The sequence below is a fragment of the Nannobrachium achirus genome, assembly GCF_963921795.1.
Source record: "Nannobrachium achirus genome assembly, chromosome: 19".
Lineage (NCBI taxonomy): Eukaryota > Metazoa > Chordata > Actinopteri > Myctophiformes > Myctophidae > Nannobrachium > Nannobrachium achirus.
In genome coordinates, this window is record NC_137826.1 from 21,493,187 (window position 1) to 21,516,223 (window position 23,037).

Here is a 23,037-nt window from a genome sequence, read left to right on the forward strand (position 1 = left end):
TGTGTGTGTGTGTGTGTGTGTGTGTGTGTGTGTGTGTGTGTGTGTGTGTGTGTGTGTGTGTGTGTGTGTGTGTGTGTGTGTGTGTAGATTGTGTGTGTGTGTGTGTGTGTGTGTGTGTGTGTGTGTGTGTGTGTGTGTGTGTGTGTGTGTGTGTGTGTGTGTGTGTGTGTGTGTGTGTGTGTGTGTGTGTGTGTAGATAGATAGATAGATAGATAGATAGATAGATAGATAGATAGAGTCAGTAGATAGTCAGTAGATAGTATAGCAGAGCACTCACCAATAATGTCGTCAAAGGTCTCGTTTAAATTTATAACGTCGGCTAGTTTGAAGAAATGTTTTTCAGCGCTGTTCACGGGTGCTGTAAGAGGCATTAGTTCGTCCCCAAAGATATCGGATCCAATGCCGAAAACATAAATGTCTGAGAGAAATAGTTGCCAAAATTAAACATAGCATTAGGTTGTGTTTCCACAACATGAATGCAAGGCTTTACAGAGCATGGTTAAAACAGTGCAGCACATGATCATCAGGTCTGATCTACCAGCCATCCAGTACCTCTATATCACGAGGAGAACTGTGAAGCCCCAGAAGATCATTAGAGATCCTTGTCACCCTAACTCTGTTATCATCTGGCAAATGGTACCGGAGCAATTGGTCCACACCCAACAGACTCAGGAACAGTTACTTTCCAGGCCATAAGACATTCTGAACTAAAAATGTTCTTCCACTTTCCTAACACACAATGTTCACTTTAGTACCACGTACATTATGTGACTGTGTTATTTACAGTGGTGTGTGGGTGCGTGCCTGGGTGCATGGGTGTGTGTGTGTGTGTCCACAGGCTGGTGGTCAGGGGCCTGAGGATTTTGGGGTTGTCCATGTATAAGGCAAAGCAGCTTGCAACATATTGCTCAATCTCCTCCATTATAGGCAGTCGATCCATATGGAGGAGAAGGTGCTATTTGTACCCATAATTACTTATCCGGTGTTAATATGACAGACTGAAATGTATGACCAATAGTGACTGTGGATAAGCTCAGGTGTTGATTCTGTACAGTCTGGACTTGTTTGGATTTGGGCACTGATACATGTTGTTTCAAGCATGTGGGACATCAGAAGCAACTGAAAAATATTTGTGTCCCTTGTAATGTATTTTATAAATGTGGACTCAAATAAATAAATGTGTGAATTAATTAATTAATTAATTAATTAATTAATTATTTTTTATTTTCGTGTCATGTCTTTACAGACCCATCCCTTACGGGATTACTAGACACCAAAAAAAGAATAAACAATACCACATTCCACACTGTCACAACAATACAAAGAAAAGAAAAGAAAAGAAAAGAAAATGCCAAAACAAAAATAAATACACCTTAAACATATGTTGTCTTTGTCCGTTTGTCCCATGCTTTCTCTAAATATTCTGCCAGTGCAAATATCTTGTGTTCAAAAATCCAGTGAAGCCTCTCTGCGTCACTTAACCATATCAAATCCGAGTTTCCACACTTATTAAACAGTCTTTTCACAGGCATAACTTTTCATCATAACAAACGTTCTCAATTCTGGCTTGTGCAATATATCCTGTGACCATTTGTTCTGATATATACTAATAAGTGTTTCTTTGACCATAGAGATATTTACAATACTGTTATTCTGGAAACTACCGGTTAACCCCGTTCTTATAAGTATCTCCTCCACCGAACTTGCCCATGCACCTTTTATTGATACATCCCAAATAAATATGTGCTTGGCAACTCGATTCTCTGGCATTCTGATTAATCTATTCCATAATGCCAACATGCTGCCCTTCCACCTTACTTCACACGGTTCCCATCCCATATCTCCTGTTATTGCTAATACCGTGTGTGTGTGTGTGTGTGTGTGTGTGTGTGTGTGTGTGTGTGTGTGTGTGTGTGTGTGTGTGTGTGTGTGTGTGTGTGTGTGTGTGTGTGTGTGTGTGTGTGTGTGTGTGTGTGTGTGTGTGTGCGTGCGTGCGTGCGTGCGTGCGTGCGTGTGTGTGGACCGACAGTACACGGTATACTAGAGTTTCTAGAGTTTGATTTGTTGTTGTCTTAACCACTTAAGCCATATACTTCTCGTACGACAAAATATGATAATAGGCGATCTTCAAGCTGACAACATGTTGCATGACAATGCATATTCTTTTACATCTTTAACAAATTGTGACACATGGGTGAATCGGTGTTGTTCATCATCATCATTTTTGATGAATCAAAAACGATACATCTACGGTAATAACACATGGTTCTACCTCCATAGCTGAAAATATGCATTTGACACGGTTTATGTTGTGTCTGACATCAGTGTACCGGTATGTATCTCCATAAATATTTCTCCTGTAAGTGCATTTGGTTTATGATGTGTATGTATGACATCAGTGCAAGCATGTTGATCTCCATATTACGTGTATTTAACAGGGACTATATTTGAGTCCATATGTGCATTTTACGTTTGACAGGATTCCCTGGGACCAAGGGACCCACCAACCAAACAACCCACCAACCAACCATTAGGCAATTCTATTACTTTTCCTTCAACAATATTGTCTTTTATGTTTTATGTTAACATAAAGGAAATATTACCTTTATGTTAAGCATAACATGAGAAACAAAACAAAACATTGAACCTCACCAAGATATTCCTTTCTCTCTTCCTCGTCATATTGATCAGCTTTGTTGTGGTAGACCATGTGTTTTATTTTTTCCACAGTGGCTTTAGGTGAACCTCCCACATTATATCCACCTGCAATGAACAGTAACCAAGCTGTCAGCGATAATAACAGATACAGTATGCTGAATAATAAGTATTATAAACCACTACACCCCTGGCCCTGGGTAGTACATTTTTGTGAATCGTTGCTGCCATGGCCAAACAACTGTAGCTTGTTGCTTGTATAAAGTCCTATGCCGGCAAAGCGCTAACCATGGTTATCCATGTTTCCCCCCAAGCATGTTGTCAAACTGTAGCTCCAACTAAGCTCAAAGGGTCTTTTACACACCAGGGCATGTCAAATAACATAAACAATCTAATTTCCCTGTGCAAAATCACTTCTAACTGCATTTTGGCTAACTGGCTGTTAAATAAGCAGCAGCAGTTAATAAATGCGACGCTGGCATATTATACATCATAGGTCTACAACGTCAACTTGGGTTATAATTATGTGAACAGTCGGTGAACACGCGGGCGTGCAGCATGCGTTCAGTGCGTAATTCGGAATCTTTGGTACAGTATGATTAATCCTAACTGTACACTGGGCGGCGTGTTCTCTCCTCTGCGTCATCAGTGCCCATACCCTAAGCATGGAGTTGGCGAAAGGGCCTTTCATGTTCTCCCCGGGTCCCCTAGGTAGGTACCCTCACAAAAAACATGCAGTAATCCTGGTCTCCTGGTCTCTTCCCCTGGCCACACAGGGCACCTGATGGAGGGGAAAGGAACTGGTTGGAATAACGTCTTCCTTCCACGCGCTACGTCCAGCCAGGGAAACTCACCCCTGTCAGGTGAAAAGAAGCGGCTTGGACTCCTCATGCGTAGCAGGAAGCATGAGGTCAGTCCATTGCTCTCCCCAGGTTGGCAGAGAGGGAGAATAGCACAGGATTACAATTAGACAGTTTGACCCCGAGTTGAGCCGTAAGGCAAAGCTCTCTGTCTTTCGAGCAATCTTCGTTCCCACTCTCACCTATGGTCATGAAGTGTGGGTCATGACTGAAAGTATAAGGTCTCGGGTACAAGCGGCCGAAATGAGTTTTCTCAGAAGGGTGGCGGGTATCTCCCTTAGAGATAGGGTGAGAAGTTCAATCACCCGAGAGAGACTTGGAGTAGAACCGCTGCTCCTTCACTTGGAAAGGAGTCAGCTTAGGTGGTTCGGGCATCTAGTACGGATGCCCCCCGAGCGCCTTCCTAGGAAGGTCCTCAATGCACGTCCCACTGGGAGGAGACCCCGTGGCAGACCTAAGACCAGATGGAAGGATTATATCTCCAGACTGGCCTGGGAACGCCTCGGTATACTCCCAGAGGGAGTGGAGGAAGTTGCGCAGGATAAGGAAATCTGGAAGTCTCAGTTGGAACTGTTACCCCCGCGACCCGATTCCGGATAAGCGGTTGAAGATGGATGGATGGATGGATGGACCCCAGGTGAAAAAATGTGAGTGAACGTTCTTTGGCCTACTGGAACGGAAACCTTTGCTGATCACAGTTACACAACATCATCTCGTAGCTCCAGCCATTCTGGCCAGGCAGAGATAATTAGCTACCAACAGTGAGGCAAACAAATTAATATTTCATTCCATTGTATAAATGCTTTAGAGATTAAGCAAAAAAATATGTATAAAACATGTTATATATTACCTTGTTGATCACTGGTGTAAACTTTAATATCTTCAGGTCTATATTCAAATTTGATGCAGTGTGCAGCAGTCAAGACAAAACGGCTGCTCACCAGAGAACCTTGGCAGACCTTGCCAGAATCAGCAGTCTAAATTGAACATTCATACGTACGTATGTTCAATAGATAGTATACAGGATATAACATTTTATTATGTTATTAGTTCATTATGTTGTAATATTTGTGTTTCCTGAAATTAGTCGGATCACTGTAATTCAACAACAATAAAAATAAACTGCAAAATTACCGAAATAGTGACTTCCACTCGCCATGGATACTTCAATACTGCCCATTTAAGTGGTTCAACCTCTTTGTCTTTTTCAATGTAAAGGCCACAGAAACCCACAACCTCTTCTTCATCTGCATGAGAAAAAGCAGATTAAAATTAATCACATGAAACAATATTGGCTTTTTCTCCCCAATTTAGCCAATTAATTACTCCCCACACAATTTGTGTGTTGTCACTGCTATTGTATCCTACTGACTCACCTTACCTGCCAGTGAGGAGGAGCCCCCACCAGAAGAACGTAGAGCCTTCGAGCTCTCACCCAACACTTCCCGCTGAACACTCTGACCGACTCAGTAGACAGAGCATGGCCCTCCTGGCCCATTACAATGGGCTGATAAGAAGTGATAATCGCCCATGCAATTGGATGATAACAGCAGAAACGGCTGCCTGCTGACAGGTGCCGCCTCATGCAATACATGCAGTGACCCTCCCCGCTCAGCTCAATACGGGCCAACTGTGTTCGCATAGACACTTGACATTCGAAACCATCAGCTTCCGTGGTGGTGGGCTATTTCTTTTAAAGATAGAGGAGTCCTCCTCCAGCCCGGGAGCCGAGATGGGAAGGGACCACAAGGAGTCCGTCCCGTTACTAGCTTAGCGGTTTAGCTTACTTGTGTGTGTGTGTGTGTGTGTGTGTGTGTGTGTGTGTGTGTGTGTGTGTGTGTGTGTGTGTGTGTGTGTGTGTGTGTGTGTGTGTGTATGTGTGTGTGTGTGTGTATGTTAAAAGGATCCCTGGCTAATATGACAAATATGCCTTAATACATTATAATTGTCCTCTATAACTACAATGTAAAATTAAAAACACCTTAAATATTATATTTATTCTAGAAATGGCTAATCTTTCACTCAATAATAGGGGAAATGCTGTCGCAAGTTGATGATGTCATAAAACCATTTGTGGTCTATCCCTATGGAATTTATGGCATGCATGTGCAAAAAACAACAACACACACACATTTGAAATATTGATTTGATGCTCATATTAACCATAGGAAGTATTACGTTTGTTTTTATTTTCACATGCATGCCATAAATTCCATAGGGATAGATCACACATGGTTTGATGACATCATCAACTTGCGAAAGATTAGCTATTTCTAGAAGAAATACAAATTTTAAGGTGTTTTTAATTTTACATTGTAGTTATAGAGAATAATTATAATGTATTAAGGCATATTTGTTATATTAGCCAGGGATCCCTTTAAGATTTGTGTTCCACTGTCTTAGCGGTTTCATGTCGGTAGCAGAGAACTCACCAATAATGTCGTCAAAGGTCTGTGCTAGGTTTTTGATATCCTTTAGTCTGAAATAATGTGGATCAGGGCTCCTCTCAGGTGCTGTAAGAGGCATTAGGTCTTCATCAAAGATATTGGTTCCAATGGCGAAAACATAAATATCTGCAAGAGACAAGATAGATGCCAAAATTTAACATAACATTAGGTTGTGTTTCCACAATATGAATGCAAGGCTTTACTGTGCTTGGTTAAAACCATAGACTGTAAAAGATGTGGACGGTGGGAACGCATTGGTTTTTATGCTGCGAAAATTTAAAAAGAATTGCCGTTGTATGGGTGTCGCCATCATTGTACCGATTACTACCCAAGGAATGCTATTGGATGCCAACAGTCACATGCAACCGCAGGGATACATGGGACATTGTCTTGAGCTTGCCGAAAATAAAGCACACAAAGAAGAATCATCACAAGCCTATGATCACAAGCCCCTCCTACAGCATACCCTGCTTTAACATCAATTATAACATAAATTGGACCATATTTTCACAAAACGCATATCACAGTGATTGAAACGAGGCTTTAAACTAGCGACAGGAACCATAAAGTATTTATGACAATATTTATTAAGGTAAGAAAATCAAATGTAAAAGTTCGGGGGAAATGAATGGAATGGAGAACATGTTGCTTCTGGTACCAGAACAGCGCAACTAGCGGCCAATTATAGGAACTTTTAGTTCTGTGTTTTTCATTTTAAATCCGGACAACTGGCCCCCTGGTTAAAACAGTTACAGCACATCACATCACTGGGTAGTAGGTCAGTTAGTGTTTCATTAGTGTGAGGTGCGAGTGTGAAAAATGCAGCTTGTAGTGACGGTGCTGAGCAACGCACGTTGAAAGTCGAGGATAAAGATATCAAGGATTTGTCTGTGATGTCACTGTTATAAAGATGAAGGATTCGTCATGCTGCGTTCACACTGGCAGCTACAAAAGATTCAAATGATACAAAGCTACACAGCATGTATCTGTTGTAGCAGCTACAAACATCAGATTTATCTTGGTATCTTTATGTCGCTGACTTCCATCGAATGATAGCCTGTAGCTTTGTATCTGCCGGTGTGAACACAGCATCAGTGATGTCAATGGCCCGGGTTTCCCAAAGCGGTTTTAGCCCATCGTAGCTCACGCATGGTCGTAGAGACTTATGGGTTCGGGCAGAGTGACTCATTTAGCCCCCCCTACAACTACACCGACATTCAGATTTCACTAAGTGTTTAATAAAGTCTCACTCCTGTCTAAATACAGTACGGCATTCTATAATTACCCATATCCTCCGTGTTCCTTAATAAGAAGCCTTTTTATCCGATCACTTTCTGTTTTCCCATGTATTTCCTGGCGTTCCCCATGCGCACCAACCCCATTGAGATAAACAGACAGTGATCGGATAAAAAGGCCTCTTATTAAAGAACATGGAGGATAAGGGTAATTATAGAATGTCGTACCGTATTTAGACAGGTGTGAGATTTTATTAAGCACTTTGTTTGTGAAATCTGAATGATGGTGTAGTTGTAGGGGGCTAAATAGGTTGCTCTGCCAGAACCCATGTATACCTGGGAAAATGACGGTCAGGGCTTGGTCTCTACGACCATGTGTGAGCTACGATGGGCTAAAATCGCTTTGGGAAACCCAGCCATTGTTATTGTTAGTCAAGGACCCACAAGCCCAAAAGCTCAAGGAATAGGGGTGATACCTGTGATGTCTTGCCGTACTTTTTATTTCTGTTTTATCTATTAGTTTGGTCATTAAGGTCCACAGAATGACAGGCCTGCTCTGCCGGAAACATCGCGAAAAAACGTTATGGCCATTTGTATATTCACTGTCCCATCGACTTCACTATACAGGAAAAGAAAAATATTAAAAAAAGAAAATAAATGTGCTTTAAGTAGCATGTGAGGGGTCCAACTAGGGGTTCTTCATGATTCTGAATCCATTGCAAGCATTTGTTCTGCATGAAAAACATTCCTAGGGCAAAATATCGGCCTCCCAAAACTGTGAAAAGTGAAGGATTTTGATGACTCATCACTTTTTACAATTTTGGGGTGCCAAAATGTAGCCCAAGGAATGTTTTTCATGCAAAACAAATGCTTGCAATGGATTCAGAATCATGAAGAACCCCTAATTTGAATCCTCACATGCTACTTAAAGCACTTTTTTTTTAAATTCTTTTCCTGTATAGTGAAGTCGATGGGACAGTGAATATACAAATGGCCATAACTTTTTTTTGCGATGTTTCCGGCAGAGCAGGCCTCTCATTCTGTGGACCTTAATGACCAAACTAATAGATAAAACAGAAATAAAAAGTACGGCAGAACATCACAGGTCCTCTCCCATTATCAGGGACTGGGTCCCTGACTATGTGCTTTTTCCCACGGTGTGTAAAAGCCTGGTCACGCAAGGTTATAGACTCAACGTTGCCTGCACATATTTGTACAATCCACACCAGTCCACCTTCTGGCGGATCGTTGGTACATGTCCCGCGGACTGGCGGTCGGGAACCCCTCCTCCAGAGCATGGAAAAGCAATAGTGCGGATGATGTGATCCCAGTAAAAATAAAAACTGTGAAAGGATGGTCCATTACAGCCAGGCCCACATGATTGAATAGTATGAAATATATAGGTTACAGTACATAATAACTAGTAAGACACCTCAGGACGAGGCCGTCTGGCCAGTGATGTATATCAGACCAGTTACCCATACAGTATATGGAGACTGGTACCATGGTACCCATATATGGAGATCCATGTACTGTACTGTATATGGAGATATATGTATGAGATATGTTTGCTTACTCGGTTATGCGTTATGTGAAAATCCGCTAATGTCTATCACATCTGACATCATACAATCCCTTGTATGCCCATACATGGGGATCCCTGTCTGAACCAGCCACACAGATATGGGCTGTCTTCCTCCATATAAGGGCATTCCCATATGAAGTCCTGTTAGATATGGGCTTAATATTGATGACATCGGGGATCTCCATATATGGGCATAAAAGGGATTCTGTTAGAGTGGTTCCCATGACATCCATATGACATGACATACAACCCCTTTTATGCCCATATATGGAGATCCCTGCTCGGAGTATCTGACATCACTGTGATGTCACCTGGGATGTCTCAGTGATGTTTCAGGGGAACCACAGTGTCAGGCGTTACCTGTCCGGTTGGACGAATACGGTCAAGATGTGCCGGTTCTGACAGTAAACTGCGACCTTCGGTCGCAATAATATTAAAGGACAAGTCTGTTATTAGCTGTCATTGTACATACATCCATGCTTTGGTTGTCTCACACGAGCCGCCACAGTCTCGTAAATCATGTTTTGGGGTGAGCATTCGTCACAACTACCAATCAAAGGGACTGTACTGGCCAATCCCAGCACGTTTTTGTTATTTAGAGCTCCATTGATTTGTCGAGTGATGCTTGGAGTGGTGAGAGGGAAATACAGAGGCAAGGAATAACAATGAATAATATTTTCTCTCGCCCATTTAAATGACAGATATCAAATATCTGACAAATTTTACATTTTAAGAATATTAATATTAGTTTAATATGATTAATTAATATTAATCAATGTTAAGAATAATGAGAAGAAAAAATAAACGCTGAAGCTCACCAAGATATTCCTTTCTCTTTTCCTCGTCAAGCCGACCAGCTTCGTTGTGGTAGATCATATGTTTTATTTTTGCCACAGTGGCTTCGGGTGAACCTCCCACGTTAAACCCCCCTGCAAAGAACAGAAATCAAGCTCACAAAGTAGCAAAATGACAGATTTACGGAATCATAGGGATTGTGTTATTTGCCCTCACGATCAGAACACAATTTCCTTTTATGGGAGAAGTTGGGAGGTCGACTCCCTTTTAACGATTCCAAGGGATGAATGAGCTTTGACTAGAAAGAAGTGACTTAGCAGTGACTTATCTAGTTATCTACACATAAAATGGATCATGTGGAAATAATGATCTGGAGATCATTTTTAAATGTTTAATTTGTACATTTACAAAATATGTTATAATAACTTTTTTTGTAATTCCTTTGGCTACAACAAAGATTTAACACATGATTTATATTGTCTTATATTATATATGTTTAAGAAATCATATAAACCACCAATGAACTAAATATATACCAAAAATAAATAAATATATACCTAAATATATCCTCGAGGGGTGGATATTTAAATATAAGACTGAAAGACTCGTTACCATCAGTAAAGACAATGATGACATGATGGTGATCTAGAAAGCTAGTCCTCTCAGTCAGCTTTATCCAAGCCATTTTCTCCCTGATCCTTTCAAATGCCCCATCCAGGTCAGTCCCAAGATCATTTTCCCCTGTGACACACACACACACACACACACACACACACACACACACACACACACACACACACACACACACACACACACACACACACACACACAATTTCAGGGTAGATGCAGTAGATTTGACACGGTTGCGTTATAACTTAATTATACACAGGCAGTTGTATAGTATAAATGTGACCTTTACTCACCTTCTTCTACATTGAAGTTTTTTAATCGATCCCGGACATGGTCAAGTGTTGGTTTGTTCACACCAAAAAAATCACTTATGTCGACAATCTCAATGATCTCAGAGGAGAATAAAATTATTTCATAATTGGGAGTGACGGAGAAAGAGGAAACCTGCAAAGAGATGAAAGATAATGTTTGTTAAACAGAATACTGATTGCAGCAGAAAGTATGAATTAAAGTCAGTAGGGCTATTTGTCTTGAAATGTCTATCAAATTCTGATACTCTAGCTACTCTAAATTATATGCAAAAACATGATTCTGTTTCTTTGATTCACCTTGGTAATAAGTTTGATAACTGCCGCTTTTGCTTCTTCAAACTTTTCTTTTTTAATGCTTGCTGAAACGTCCATGGCGATGTAGATGTTGAGTGTCCCATTTTTTGGTATCCTGATTTTTCTCCCCTCTTGTGTGTCCTCTGAAAAACACAGACAGACATTTTTTGATATTTTGAGCCTTAAATCCCACCCCTGGTGGGACTTCTCTGGCATCCCTGAAGGTTGGGGAAATTTGCTATTGTTGATGTATTTGGGTTTTCATTTAAAATTAATTTTATTTTCATTCTCTTTATATGGTGAGTTTACTGTATCTTAAACCATGAATATGTAGGATAGGCATTCATAAGCTTTATAGCTTCAGCCTATTCCTTTTGATCACCTCAAACAGTGCTACTGACCTCTTATGCTTTTGTGGATGTAAGACTTGTATAAATGTTTGCTACTGTGAGTTGATCAAATAAACTAACTAACTAACTGGGTTGCAGAAAATGATTAATAAACATACCGGGTTGTAGCTTAGTGAGGCTCTCTTTGATTGAAGAACCAAAAGCCTCGGAGACTTCCTGTGCAGTATCATATGTATGTTTGTCTGTAACGGGAGCAAAGTTCACATGATATGACACATATTATACAGTATGCTCCATTATACTGTATAGGATGTTAGCCATGATTCATTCATTTCATTTTATAGATTTAGTTAAGAGTATAAACATAGGCTATCCTCAGGTTTTAACACTCAAGAAGTATTTTAACCAGATTGATACTATTGACAGCTATTTTGACATTGATTGCTTTTCAACTCTTGCATGGCAACTCAACTAGAGTGATTGAATGTATTAATCACTGACCATGGTCAGATTGCAATACCTCAGTCATATGAATACCCAATACAGTATCCTTGCTAGAGCAAAGACAAAATCTTGACTTTTATCATTTGCACATAGTATGCAACAGTATAATTTGCCTTTTTTTGGATGATAATTGTAGCTTTAAAGCTCACAAATGTAGATTGATGAGAAGTGACTTCCACTTCTTATCAACCCTACAGTACAGTATATGAGTAATATCTTACAGTAACAAGCAGGCTCCACTCCAGTCCACTGGCCATTTTCTTGACACACTCGTTCACGCGACCCCACCAAAATTAACTTGTTTTTGCAACTGTATGTCACCTTCTCATCAGTGTCATATGTCACCTTCACGGCTCCAGCTGGAACACCAGGATCAGCACACGTACTGTCCGCTGTGGAAATATATACCCTGCTGAAAAAACCAGCTAAAACCAGCTTAAGATGGTAGCTGGTTTTAGCTGGTTATAAGCTGGTATTAACTGGTCTTAGATGGTCTGAGGCTGGCCTGAGGCTGGTTTAGATGGTATACCAGGCTGGACAAGCTGGTCAGGCTGGTCCAGCTGGTTTGTCAGTGTAGTTGGTTATAGCTGGTCTAAGCTGGATTCAGCTGGTCTTTGATGGTCAGCCAGCTGGCTGGCTGGACAGACCAGCTAAGCAAAGCTGGTAGCTGGTCAAATGGGTGGACTGACCGGCAAAAGACCAGCTTACCAGCTGGACATAGCTGGTGACTGGTCAGAAGTCTGGATAGACCAGCAAAAGACCAGCTTACCAGCTGGACATAGCTGGTGACTGGTCAGAAGGCTGGATAGACCAGCAAAAGACATGTTTTCAGTGGTTCTCAACCTGTGGGTCGGGACCCCAGATGAGTCCATACACAAGTTACTAGATCAGTGGTTCTCAACCTGTGGGTCGGGACCCCAGATGAGTCCATACACAAGTTACTAGATCAGTGGTTCTCAACCTGTGGGTCGGGACCCCCAGGGGGGGTCCCAACATTATTTTGGGAGTTCCCCAGATGTTAAGCTCAATGTTAACATTGTTTTCTCACTCAACAGTAAACAGCATACAGTATAAGTGTATAGACATTTAGAGGGTAACATTTCTAAAATGACTATTCAACCTTTAAAATTAAAAAATAAAAAACAAAATAAACATTGTTGTCAAATATTAGAGGCAGAAATTGTGAAAATAGACGATCTGGTTGAGCATGTAGATCTGCAAGAGCCATATTAAACAAAATGTAATGCCTCAAGTCATACAACTCAAAATTATATATTATAGTTATATATTAACTATATTTATATAAATATATACTAGAAAAAAGCCCCCTGCGGGGGCCTGGCCCCTTTCCTATGCGAAAGTCCCCTGTACCCAGAGATGGATACAGTCCAGTGGGCAGCTAAGCAATACAAATTTAGGATAGCTCAACATTAAAGCCATACTGTGTAAGATGCCCAACTAGTGGTCATTAGCCCTATAGCAAACCGCGGTCGCGTCCGCGTCTTTCGGACGTTTTTCGTACCTTCAGACCCCCGCGTCTGCCTCCACCTCGCTGAGATCTATCTTTTAAGGGGTCCCTTGTTCCTGTGCGTTCAGTAATTCCAGAGATACGGACTCCTTCACCCTGCCTGGTAGGCGAAATTACCTAGAGAAGGGATGGTACAAACGGGCGACAACAAATATGGCTGCCATAGCGACCCCACTTCAAGATGCGCTGTGATTGGCCGGCAGTTGTATAACCCTCGCTGTGATTGGCCGGTAGTGTGATGACGCAATTTTGGCGCGAGATCCGGTCCACGGCAAGGATCTCAGTTTACATACAGAGAAGGCTTTACAGGCTGAAATTCACGGCGCGGATCTTCTAAAACTTTTGTGATTTAATAGTTAGGAGAATTTTAAGATTTGTTTTATAAAAAAAGTTACATAGTACAACTTTAAATATGCAGTTTTTTCCAAAATGCTAAATAGTGTAAATGGCAATCAATCCATCCATCCATCCATCCATCCATCCATCCATCCACATCCATCCATCCATCCACATCCATCCACATCCATCCATCCACATCCATCCATCCATCCATCCATCCATCCACATCCATCCATCCATCCACATCCATCCATCCATCCATCCACATCCATCCACATCCATCCATCCACATCCATCCATCCATCCATCCACATCCATCCATCCATCCATCCACATCCATCCATCCATACATCCATACATCCATACATCCATCCACATCCATCCATCCACATCCATCCATCCATCCACATCCATCCATCCATCCATCCATCCATCCATCCATCCATCCACATCCATCCATCCATCCACATCCATCCACATCCATCCATCCATCCACATCCATCTATCTATCCATCCATCCATCCATCCATCCATCCAAATCCATCCATCCATCCATCCATCCACATCCATCCATCCACATCCATCCATCCATCCATCCATCCACATCCATCCATCCATCCATCCACATCCATCCATCCACATCCATCCATCCATCCATCCATCCACATCCATCCATCCATCCATCCACATCCATCCATCCATATCCATCCATCCACATCCATCCATCCACATCCATCCATCCATCCATCCATCCATCCACATCCATCCATCCATCCATCCACATCCATCCATCCATCCATCCATCCATCCATCCATCCACATCCATCCATCCATCCATCCATCCATCCACATCCATCCATCCATCCACATCCATCCATCCATCCACATCCATCCATCCATCCATCCATCCATCCATCCATTCATACTCTACTGTACCTTACTGTAATCTACTTTACCTTACTGTACTGTACTTTTCTGTACTGTACTGTACCTTGCTGTACTGTACTGTACTTTACCTTACTGTACTTTACTGTACCCCCCCCCCCCTCTCTCTCTCTCTCTCTCTCTCTCTCTCTCTCTCTCTCTCTCTCTCTCTCTCTCTCTCTGTGTGTGTGTGTGTGCATCTGACCCCCCCCCCCTTCCCTCTTGTAACCTGAGACGTTGGTGATGATAATGACACTCCACTCCCAACTAAGGATTGCGCAATATATGCCGCCTACAGGCCAAAATGTGGGGAAAAATTGTAAACATTTTGGGATTATGAGAAGTAGAGACACATCTGAATGTGATAAAGTTGATGTTGGGCAAGGTACATGCGTTATTGATTTTTGTATTATGTTTTTTAGACAAACTGCTGAACGTGGAGTTACAGATGGAAACACACACACACACACACACACACACACACACACACACACACACACACACACACACACACACACACACACACACACAAACACACTATTTTTTGGTGCAGTTCTGATTATGTAGTGGGATTTTATTATATTTATATTATATGAAACATTTGGGGTAGAGGTTCTGCTCTGGACACACACACACACACACACACACACACACACACACACACACACACACACACACACACACACACACACACACACGAAAATCCAGGGAGTGCGTTTGCACAGCCAGGGTGCAAAACGTCTCGGCCATGCCTTTCGGCCTGGTGGAGACAATCAGGAGTCTCCTGCTAAAAATCTATCTAGCCTGACTGGCCTTGCTGGAAATAGTATTTTACATCACTTTCTCAATGACTATGATCCATTCCCTTATTTTTTATTATTTTCCTCTACACATAAGGATAGACTTGAGACATATCACTAATTCAGGGAAATTATATAGGCTTCTAGAAATTATGTATTTATTTTACATTTCTTGTATGTGACATAAAATATGTATAATAAATTATGATTATTATAATTATTATTATAATATCATTAAGACAACATGCATCCATTAATGCATCCATCCATTCATTATAAAGAAAACTCCCTTCCTGGATGAAGCCAAAGCAGAACTTAGAACAATAGAAAAAAAAGGAAAAGAAAAAAAGCAGTCACACAGTGACAGAATCATAGGACAGAAGAATGCATTGGAGAGCATTCTGTGCGAGCTGCGTTGCTGTGGTTACAGACAGAACAGATCTAAAGATCTACAACGCTGCGCAATTCGACGCGTTGTGAGCTTGTAGATCTGTTCTTTTTTTGCACGCGACACGCCCGGTGCATTCTAGGTTGCTTATCCGAGAGGAGGCGCCAAGATTCGCTCGCGCTGCTCTGCTGTCTCTAGTCATTGTCAACAGAGTTGTGATGTTGCGTTGCGCTGCTGGATGCAATAAACACAGCAATAAACCGGATTCAGAGAAGATAGAAGAAAGGAGAACAGAAGCGGACATCTTAAGGTGAGTTTTGACACACAGAAATACTATTAATATAGCCCTGAAACATGACGGTCAGTCAGTGCAGAACCCCTTTTTTCGCTAGCATAAAGCGCTAGCGCGATGCTAACGGGAGTTCGTAAAAGGGGCTACAATGCTGGAATTGTCTTGAGTTTATTTATACAATAGGTCTACTTTGAATTACGTGTGTGTGTGTGTGTGTGTGTGTGTGTGTGTGTGTGTGTGTGTGTGTGTGTGTGTGTGTGTGTGTGTGTGTGTGTGTGTGTGTGTGTGTGTGTGTGTGTGTGTGTGTGTGTGTGTGTGTGTGTGTGTGTGTGTGTGTGTGTGTGAGAGAGAGTGTGTGTGAGAGTGAGAGAGAGTGAGAGATACTGCATTTCATCGTGTGGCTTTGATAGCTTGCTCATAATAATAATACACCCATTCTGTTGTGTTTGTTTAGGTCAGGGGTCTTCAACAGGGGGTCCGCGACCCCTAGGGGGTCCGCGACCCCTAGGGGGTCCGCGGAGGTACTGCAGGGCCAGGGGGTCCGCAAAATTATTGCTTTAAAAAAGAAAAAAAAAAAAAAGATTTATTTATTTATTTATTTTTTTTACAATAAATCATGACTATCCATTTTGAATAGCTTGAATACATGACTACTATGCATTTGACAGATTGTTGATATTATTGACATTGGTTCTCAGTATGTTTAGAAATGGTAGTGGTACGGCCCACCCTGCTCGCTGTAACTTGTACATGTTTAAAATAAAATAAAAAATATGGCTCCCTGCTCCATCTCCCCATCAGTTTGGGGGTCCCCGGCCTGAAAACGTTGAAGACCCCTGGTTTAGGTAATACATTATTTGTTTTGTGTTCTTAACTAGGCTATTTAACTGTGTAAAATGACTTGAGTTTCCATAATAAGCCATTTTGTCATGTGTCTGTTTCAGCTAAGTGCCAAGTTTGTCATCCATAAAGTGTCAGTCACGATAGTTTACTTATTTCTAAAAATTCTATTTCATTTCTGATCCACATAGGGTGTGGTGGTGTGGGTTGCATACAAAATATTCCCTCTTTGTCAAGGAGCAAGCGGTGAAATTTTTGGGACAGCTGTCCTGAAAACCACAGGATTTGCTGAAAAACATCAGCTTTCACCCCAACGCAACTGAAACTGAGAGGTATGTTTGGTGAAAAAGTCAGCATTATGATGTTGTCTCGGCTGCACAATATTTCAACCAGAAATACACATTTGCTGCCGAGCCAAACAAACAAAGCTATGACAAAACCGAACGGCAAACGGGTCACAGTGTCACCTTAAAAAAAATAACTACAGCCATGCATAGAAGCCTGTTATTAGTTTGATTAATAATCAGCAGCCGCATAACAGCGTTCTCTCAAGGGCCACGGCATGTAAACACGGTGGTGATTCGGCTCGGAACGAGTCAACGACCATTGAAAATACTAATATGATAAACACCAAATACGAAGAAAGTAACTACCCTAAAATCTAAAGAACTGTCTGACTTGTGACTTGAAGTTGTGAGAGAGAACCAGATAACAGACACCACAGTGAGTGTAACTGCAGGTGGTCTGCTGACGAAGTGTCTGCTCTCTGGCTGCAAGTACAGCGAAACCACGGCCCACTGATACAAATCTATATAAAACAAACATTAATATTAATTAGATATGCCTACATCACGCCACACAAGTAGAATGGAGTGAGCACATATGCAATGAGTGGCTTTCTTTTCTACACAGAAACTGGAAGTACACAGAAATAGTTACAGAAACAGCAGAAAGCTTTGAATCCACAAGCCTATGGGCAAACCATATCATTGCTCCCTTTGCCATGTTTCTATTGTATTATACTTTGGAATGAAGTGAGTGGACGGATGGATGGATGGATGGATGGATGAGGGGTTTCTGTTGCTATTCTTACAGAACGCCTTTGTTGTTTAGAGCAGTGGTTCTCAACCTGTGGGTCGGGACCACCATAATTATTTTGGGGGGGTCCCCAGATGATTAAATTAATGTATATTTCTAATGTGACAATTTAAGGACTTTTTAATACCTCTGAAATGACAAATTAAACATTGGTCAAATTGTAAAATATAAGAGGCTGAAATTTTGAAAATAGCCGATCTACATGCTCACATCGCCTCGAGCGTTGAGAGCATATAGATCTGCTATTTTCACATACAAAATGTAATTCCTCAACTCTTAGTGCTTGTCAGGATGAGGGGTCCCCAGGTAAATTATATGATTATTTGGGGGTCGCGGCCTGAAAAGTTTGGGAACCACTGGTTTAGAGGGCTCCTTTGATAAAACAATCACGTTGCTCTGTGTGCACGCACGCACGCACGCACGCACGCACGCACGCACGCACGCACGCACGCACACACACACACACACACACACACACACACACACACACACACACACACACAGTATATGTTGTAGCTTGAAATGAAAGCGCTGATTCTCTCTGCTTAGGAACTTTAAGACCCAGGACGGGGCCCTTATCGATGGAGGCAGGAGTCAGAGATGGTTGGAGGAGGAGGTTCCACCCAAGAAACCACAGGTGAGAAGAATGGAACAGAAACTTTACTTGTGAACACTTGGCTTTCGCTTCACATTGGTAGAATAAGTGAAATAAAAATAGACAATAAAACGCAACATGACCATGGACAAAAACATTGCTAACCATCCAGTATATATTCTAGCCCATAAATACTATACAGAACGTCAAAATCACCCCCAGTGTGAAGTGCGTTAATTTCATTAAGCGTCCCGCGAACCTTGGCCAATTTGACCTTGGCCATACAAACAGACACCAATTGACCAATGACAGTCCGGACAGACACAGGACAAACAGACAAAGCCATGTGTACTAAAGCGTATTTAAAACCCCTGCCAGATGGAAGACAGGCCTCTGCTGCCCAGCATGGATGGAGGAGAGAGTGGACGCTGCAGCAAGGCAAGGCTGCTGACCTCTTCCTCACCCGACCTCAGGCCGACCTGGACTCAGATTGTCTGGGTGTCAATGTCAAAGGACCAGGTATGGCTTATTGTTTTGACTGCTTCTTTTGTGTGTGTGTGTGTGTGTGTGTGTGTGTGTGTGTGAGTGTGAGTGAGTGTGAGACTGTGTGAGTGTGTGATTCATATTTTATTGGATTTTTGAACAACACAACATAACCAAATACCTACACAAGAGTCCAAAACAAAAACAGCTAAAAATAAAAAGGGAAGGAGGATTTCTATGCTATGCTATCCATACAAATAGAAACACTTGTCATTACAATCCATTAACATGGAGAAGAAATCTTTCCCACATCAGGTGGAACTGGTCTATTCTGCCCCCTTTTTTATTTCTTCTTCACTGTTGTTCTTCTCTCGGTCTAATACGGCCATTTACAAAAGAATACACATTCAGTAAGGATATTGTCAGCACTTTGGATGTTGGTTGGTTTTAATACAGTTGGCTCAATCGCCATGAACTTGAATTTGTTTTTGGATAGTTCATTTTATTGTAAATTTGGGTGTCCGACACACTGACTAAAGCAAGGGGTAAACTACATGCCTCTCAGCACTCCCACCTTGCTGGTTGGGGCACCAGTTCAGAGAGGAGTAGAATCATGAGGGATAGCATCCGTTATGCACACCTCACTGACAGGTGAAAATAAACGATCAGTGACTCCATGTGCATCGGAGGATGCATGTAGTTGTATACGTGCTCCGCAAGACCAACAGTAGGGGTTAGAAGCAACAGGGAGTGTGTAGTGCATACATGGAAAACCAGCGACACATTTTAAATTAAATCAAAGTGTTACAGCTCAAAATGTGTTGCAGCACGACGCGTTTTGAGCTTGTAGATCGGCTATTTTTGCTTCTTTTGTATGAGATACTAGAATGACAAAGTAGGACGTAGCAATATGCAATGTGGCCCTCTGGAGTGACAGTGGAAATATAGTGGCCCTCTCAATCATCAAAGTTGCCCACCCCTGGTGTAGTGCATAGTTCAAAGGGAACTGGGAGAATGACTCCCAATTCGTCAATTGGGGAGAACAGAATAGTTTACATTTTGAAGGTTTGGAAATAAATAGAAAATGTACTGTAAAGCTGGTTGCACACTGCTGCGTTTTTTCTTTGCGAAATACTTTTTTTCAGGGCAAAGACAGAGAGAGAGAGCAAGGGACCCTGTGGTCGAAAAATAAATACGAATTGGGCGGGAGTGTGCAATCGTGATTAACATAACGTGAGGTTGATTTCTTTATTTAAGTGCTCTGAAATTCGCTCCTATATTCGGCAGAAAAAACACAGCAGTGTGTAACGACCTTAACTCCTCCAGATGAACCCCGGCTGAACCATGTATCCCTCTGTTATCCTCTCCCCCAGACAGCATCATCCCGCTGATGCTGGCGTCTCTGCGTACCTGAGGAAGCTCAGAGTGCGGCCTGCACGGCGAGGAGGAGAGCGGAGGCGACGAGCCGGGCCCCAGCATCATCTCGGACCTCATCACCCAGAGTGCCACGCTGGCGGTGCAGACCGACCACACGGGAGAGCGCAGATGCCGCCAAGAGGCTGCTGGACCACATGGGCAGAACCCCGCTGCACGTCGCCGTGTCCGCCGACGCATGCAGGGAGTCTTCCAGGTGAGAGAATAGCATAGGAATTCCATGTTGAACTAACATCGTGATTACAGTTTTATTATGCAAAACCGCTTATGCTTACTAGATCAGGGGTCTTCAACGTTTTCAGGCCAAGGGCCCCTTAGTTGAGGGAGAGATGAAGCAGGGACCCCCCCAAACCTTTTCATAGATTCCATATAGTTTCATAATTTGACAGCACAATCATCAGTGTATTTTGGATTCATGTAAAACGTTTTTTTTTTTTAGATATTTAACCACTTGAGCCTGCTATTGTAGATATGCTATTTTTGCTTCTTTTGAATTGGAATCGTGAAATGTAACACTTTGATTTAGTTTAAAATGTGTTTAGTTATACTCATGTTAACTTAACGAAGTTAAATACAAATATGTTGGACATTAAAAAAAACTACACTTTTTCATGGGCAGATGTGACTTATAGACCTACAAACGCTTGCACTTTTTCAGACCTGTAATTAATTTGCTCTGTGATCTCTTCCTTTGGGTACATTGGGCACACTGTGCGTGTACTGCTACCTGTGAATTGCAAACTAGTTTATTATTTAGTGTACACTTTGTATTTTTGGAGTTTTTAGGTATCTGTTTGTGTATCATGGATGTTCTATTTTTGTTGTGATGTCTTGTAAGTTGTATGTAAGCAAGGATTGTGTAATTTTTTATTTCTGCCTCTTGGCCAGGTCACACTCGAAAAAGAGATCATGTCTCAATGTGTTTTTATCTGGTTAAATAAAATAAAAAATAAAATAAAAATAGGTGCTGGTGTAAATAGTAACAAAGAAATTGACAGCTTATTGTGTCTAAAATTACATATTTAGCCACTTGTACGCACTAAAATCGATAAAACAATAGAGGTAAATGAAAACATTTTAATACTCATCTTTTCTTTCCTCTAATTATATATTTTTTTGTTGGTGGGGATTGTTGTTTGTTTTCTTTCAGACTGATTCCAGTGGTAGCTGCAGGAGAAGACCATTAATGCAGAAGATCGGCTAGGGGGAGATTCATTTCAGAAAAAAGGACATCTAAAGAAAGGACAATAGACAAAAGATGTAGAGGCGCTGCAGATATCTCACCCTGGACAATGGCAATGGTTGCGTTATCACCGCAAAGTTCAATGAACTACAGAGAGAATGCAGACTGCAGCAGGCCTGGGCCAGAACTATCCACCCACAAACACAACTGGGCCGCAACTATCCACACACAAACTCATGTATGTGACTTAGCGCTCATAGCTACTTCTATGAATGCAAAATGCTACAGATCCATGGGAAAAAAAGGGAGAGTCCTCATTTACTTGCTGTGGAAGTAACTCCCGATGGAATAATCATTGGTCATAACTGCTCATGTACTGCTGGGTAGTAACTTAAAGGAGTAGTTTAAAGATAAAACGACAAATGTATGTGAAGATGCTGCTCCATAAAGCTTTAACCCATTCAGGCCGGGTACACATTTTAGTGTATGGGAGGGGCTTACAGTACATGTACAGTATGTTGCAACATATTTGTTTTTGTAGGCTAATTTCTGATTTAGGAGGTTAGGCCTAAATGGGTTAAACCAAATTAGGTATGAAATTTGACGAGCACAACTGTTCTCACAGATCTTGAAGTTTATGTATTTATTTGTTATTTATTTATGAATGTTGTTTTTGAGGTTCTTTGTAAGCTGTGTTAAATAAATGTATGTATGTATGAAATTGATATATGATTTTGCTCACTTTTATATACTGTTTTTATATGGCATGTGCTGTGAGAACCTGGCTGAAATTCACCATGACCATGCATCCTTTCCAGGCAAAGTTAATGTACCTACCAGCTTAAACCAGCCTAGACCAGCTACCAGCTAATAATACCAGTTTAAACCATCTACCAGCATAGACCAGCTAAACCTGAACCATCTTAGACCAGCTAATACTACCAGCTTTAACCAGCTTTGACCAGCTAAACCTAAACCAGCTTTGACCAGCTAATAATACCAGCTTAAACCAGCTACCAGCTAAACCAAAACCAGCTAATAACACCAGCTTAAACCAGCATAGACCAGCTAAACCTACCAGCATAAAGCTGGTCAAAAAGCAAGATGGCGGTGAAAACCTACCCTTAAGCTGGTCCAGCTAAGACCAGCAAAAAGTAGCTGGTTTTAGCTGGACCAGCTTAAGCTGGTCTTAGCTGGTTTTTTCAGCAGGGTATTTGATTTATTGTTATCCCGGGCCCGCCAGCAGTGGTGTAAAGTAACTAAGTACATTTACTTAAGTCCTGTGCTTAAGTACAATTTTGATGTACATTTAATTTACTGGAGTATGTCCAATTTCCAGTTTCCTAACCTCAGTAACCGTGATGCGGGTGAGTAGTTAACCTGCTGACTCCCTTAGTTGACATTTCCCCACGTCGCTACACGTCACTGGCAATACCACAACCAAAGAAAATTTGACATAATGGAAAC

The 23,037-nt window shown here is 41.7% G+C and overlaps 3 protein-coding genes across 9 annotated transcripts in view; 1 reads left to right on the top strand and 2 right to left on the bottom strand.

Annotated features, from left to right (window-relative positions):
- The window catches only part of LOC308305181 (complement factor B-like), a 77,256-nt gene that overhangs the window by 51,583 nt on the left and 2,636 nt on the right, over positions 1-23,037 (bottom strand). For 3 of the 6 annotated variants that reach the window (XM_080749887.1, XM_080749890.1, XM_080749889.1), the window contains exons 4-14: positions 11,888-12,058; positions 11,321-11,404; positions 10,816-10,955; positions 10,501-10,651; positions 10,190-10,318; positions 9,601-9,711; positions 5,948-6,088; positions 4,650-4,762; positions 4,366-4,492; positions 2,653-2,763; positions 278-418 (exon numbers count right to left, since the gene is read on the bottom strand). In XM_080749887.1, the coding sequence (XP_080606013.1) occupies positions 278-418; positions 2,653-2,763; positions 4,366-4,492; positions 4,650-4,762; positions 5,948-6,088; positions 9,601-9,711; positions 10,190-10,318; positions 10,501-10,651; positions 10,816-10,955; positions 11,321-11,404; positions 11,888-12,058 (1,419 nt within the window). The remainder of the gene's footprint in view (positions 1-277; positions 419-2,652; positions 2,764-4,365; positions 4,493-4,649; positions 4,763-5,947; positions 6,089-9,600; positions 9,712-10,189; positions 10,319-10,500; positions 10,652-10,815; positions 10,956-11,320; positions 11,405-11,887; positions 12,059-23,037) is intronic. The other 3 variants (XM_080749888.1, XM_080749891.1, XM_080749892.1) reach the window with 3 other exon arrangements.
- The window catches only part of LOC308305183 (complement factor B-like), a 59,125-nt gene that overhangs the window by 3,096 nt on the left and 32,992 nt on the right, over positions 1-23,037 (bottom strand). The gene's annotated exons all lie outside the window — the stretch shown is intronic.
- Positions 16,400-22,295, top strand: LOC308305185 (neurogenic locus notch homolog protein 2-like). Of its 2 annotated transcripts, none has more exons than XR_013963096.1 (3): positions 16,400-17,109; positions 18,425-18,512; positions 18,849-19,619. XR_013963096.1 is itself a non-coding variant. In XM_080749897.1 (3 exons), the coding sequence occupies exons 2-3, from the start codon at positions 18,776-18,778 to the stop codon at positions 20,365-20,367; spliced, it is 255 nt and encodes an 84-aa protein (XP_080606023.1). In that variant the 5' UTR covers positions 16,400-17,109; positions 18,425-18,775; the 3' UTR covers positions 20,368-22,295. The 2 variants fall into 2 exon arrangements, 1 of the variants encoding a protein (XP_080606023.1); XM_080749897.1 differs by adding an exon at positions 20,327-22,295 and having other exon boundaries at positions 18,425-18,989.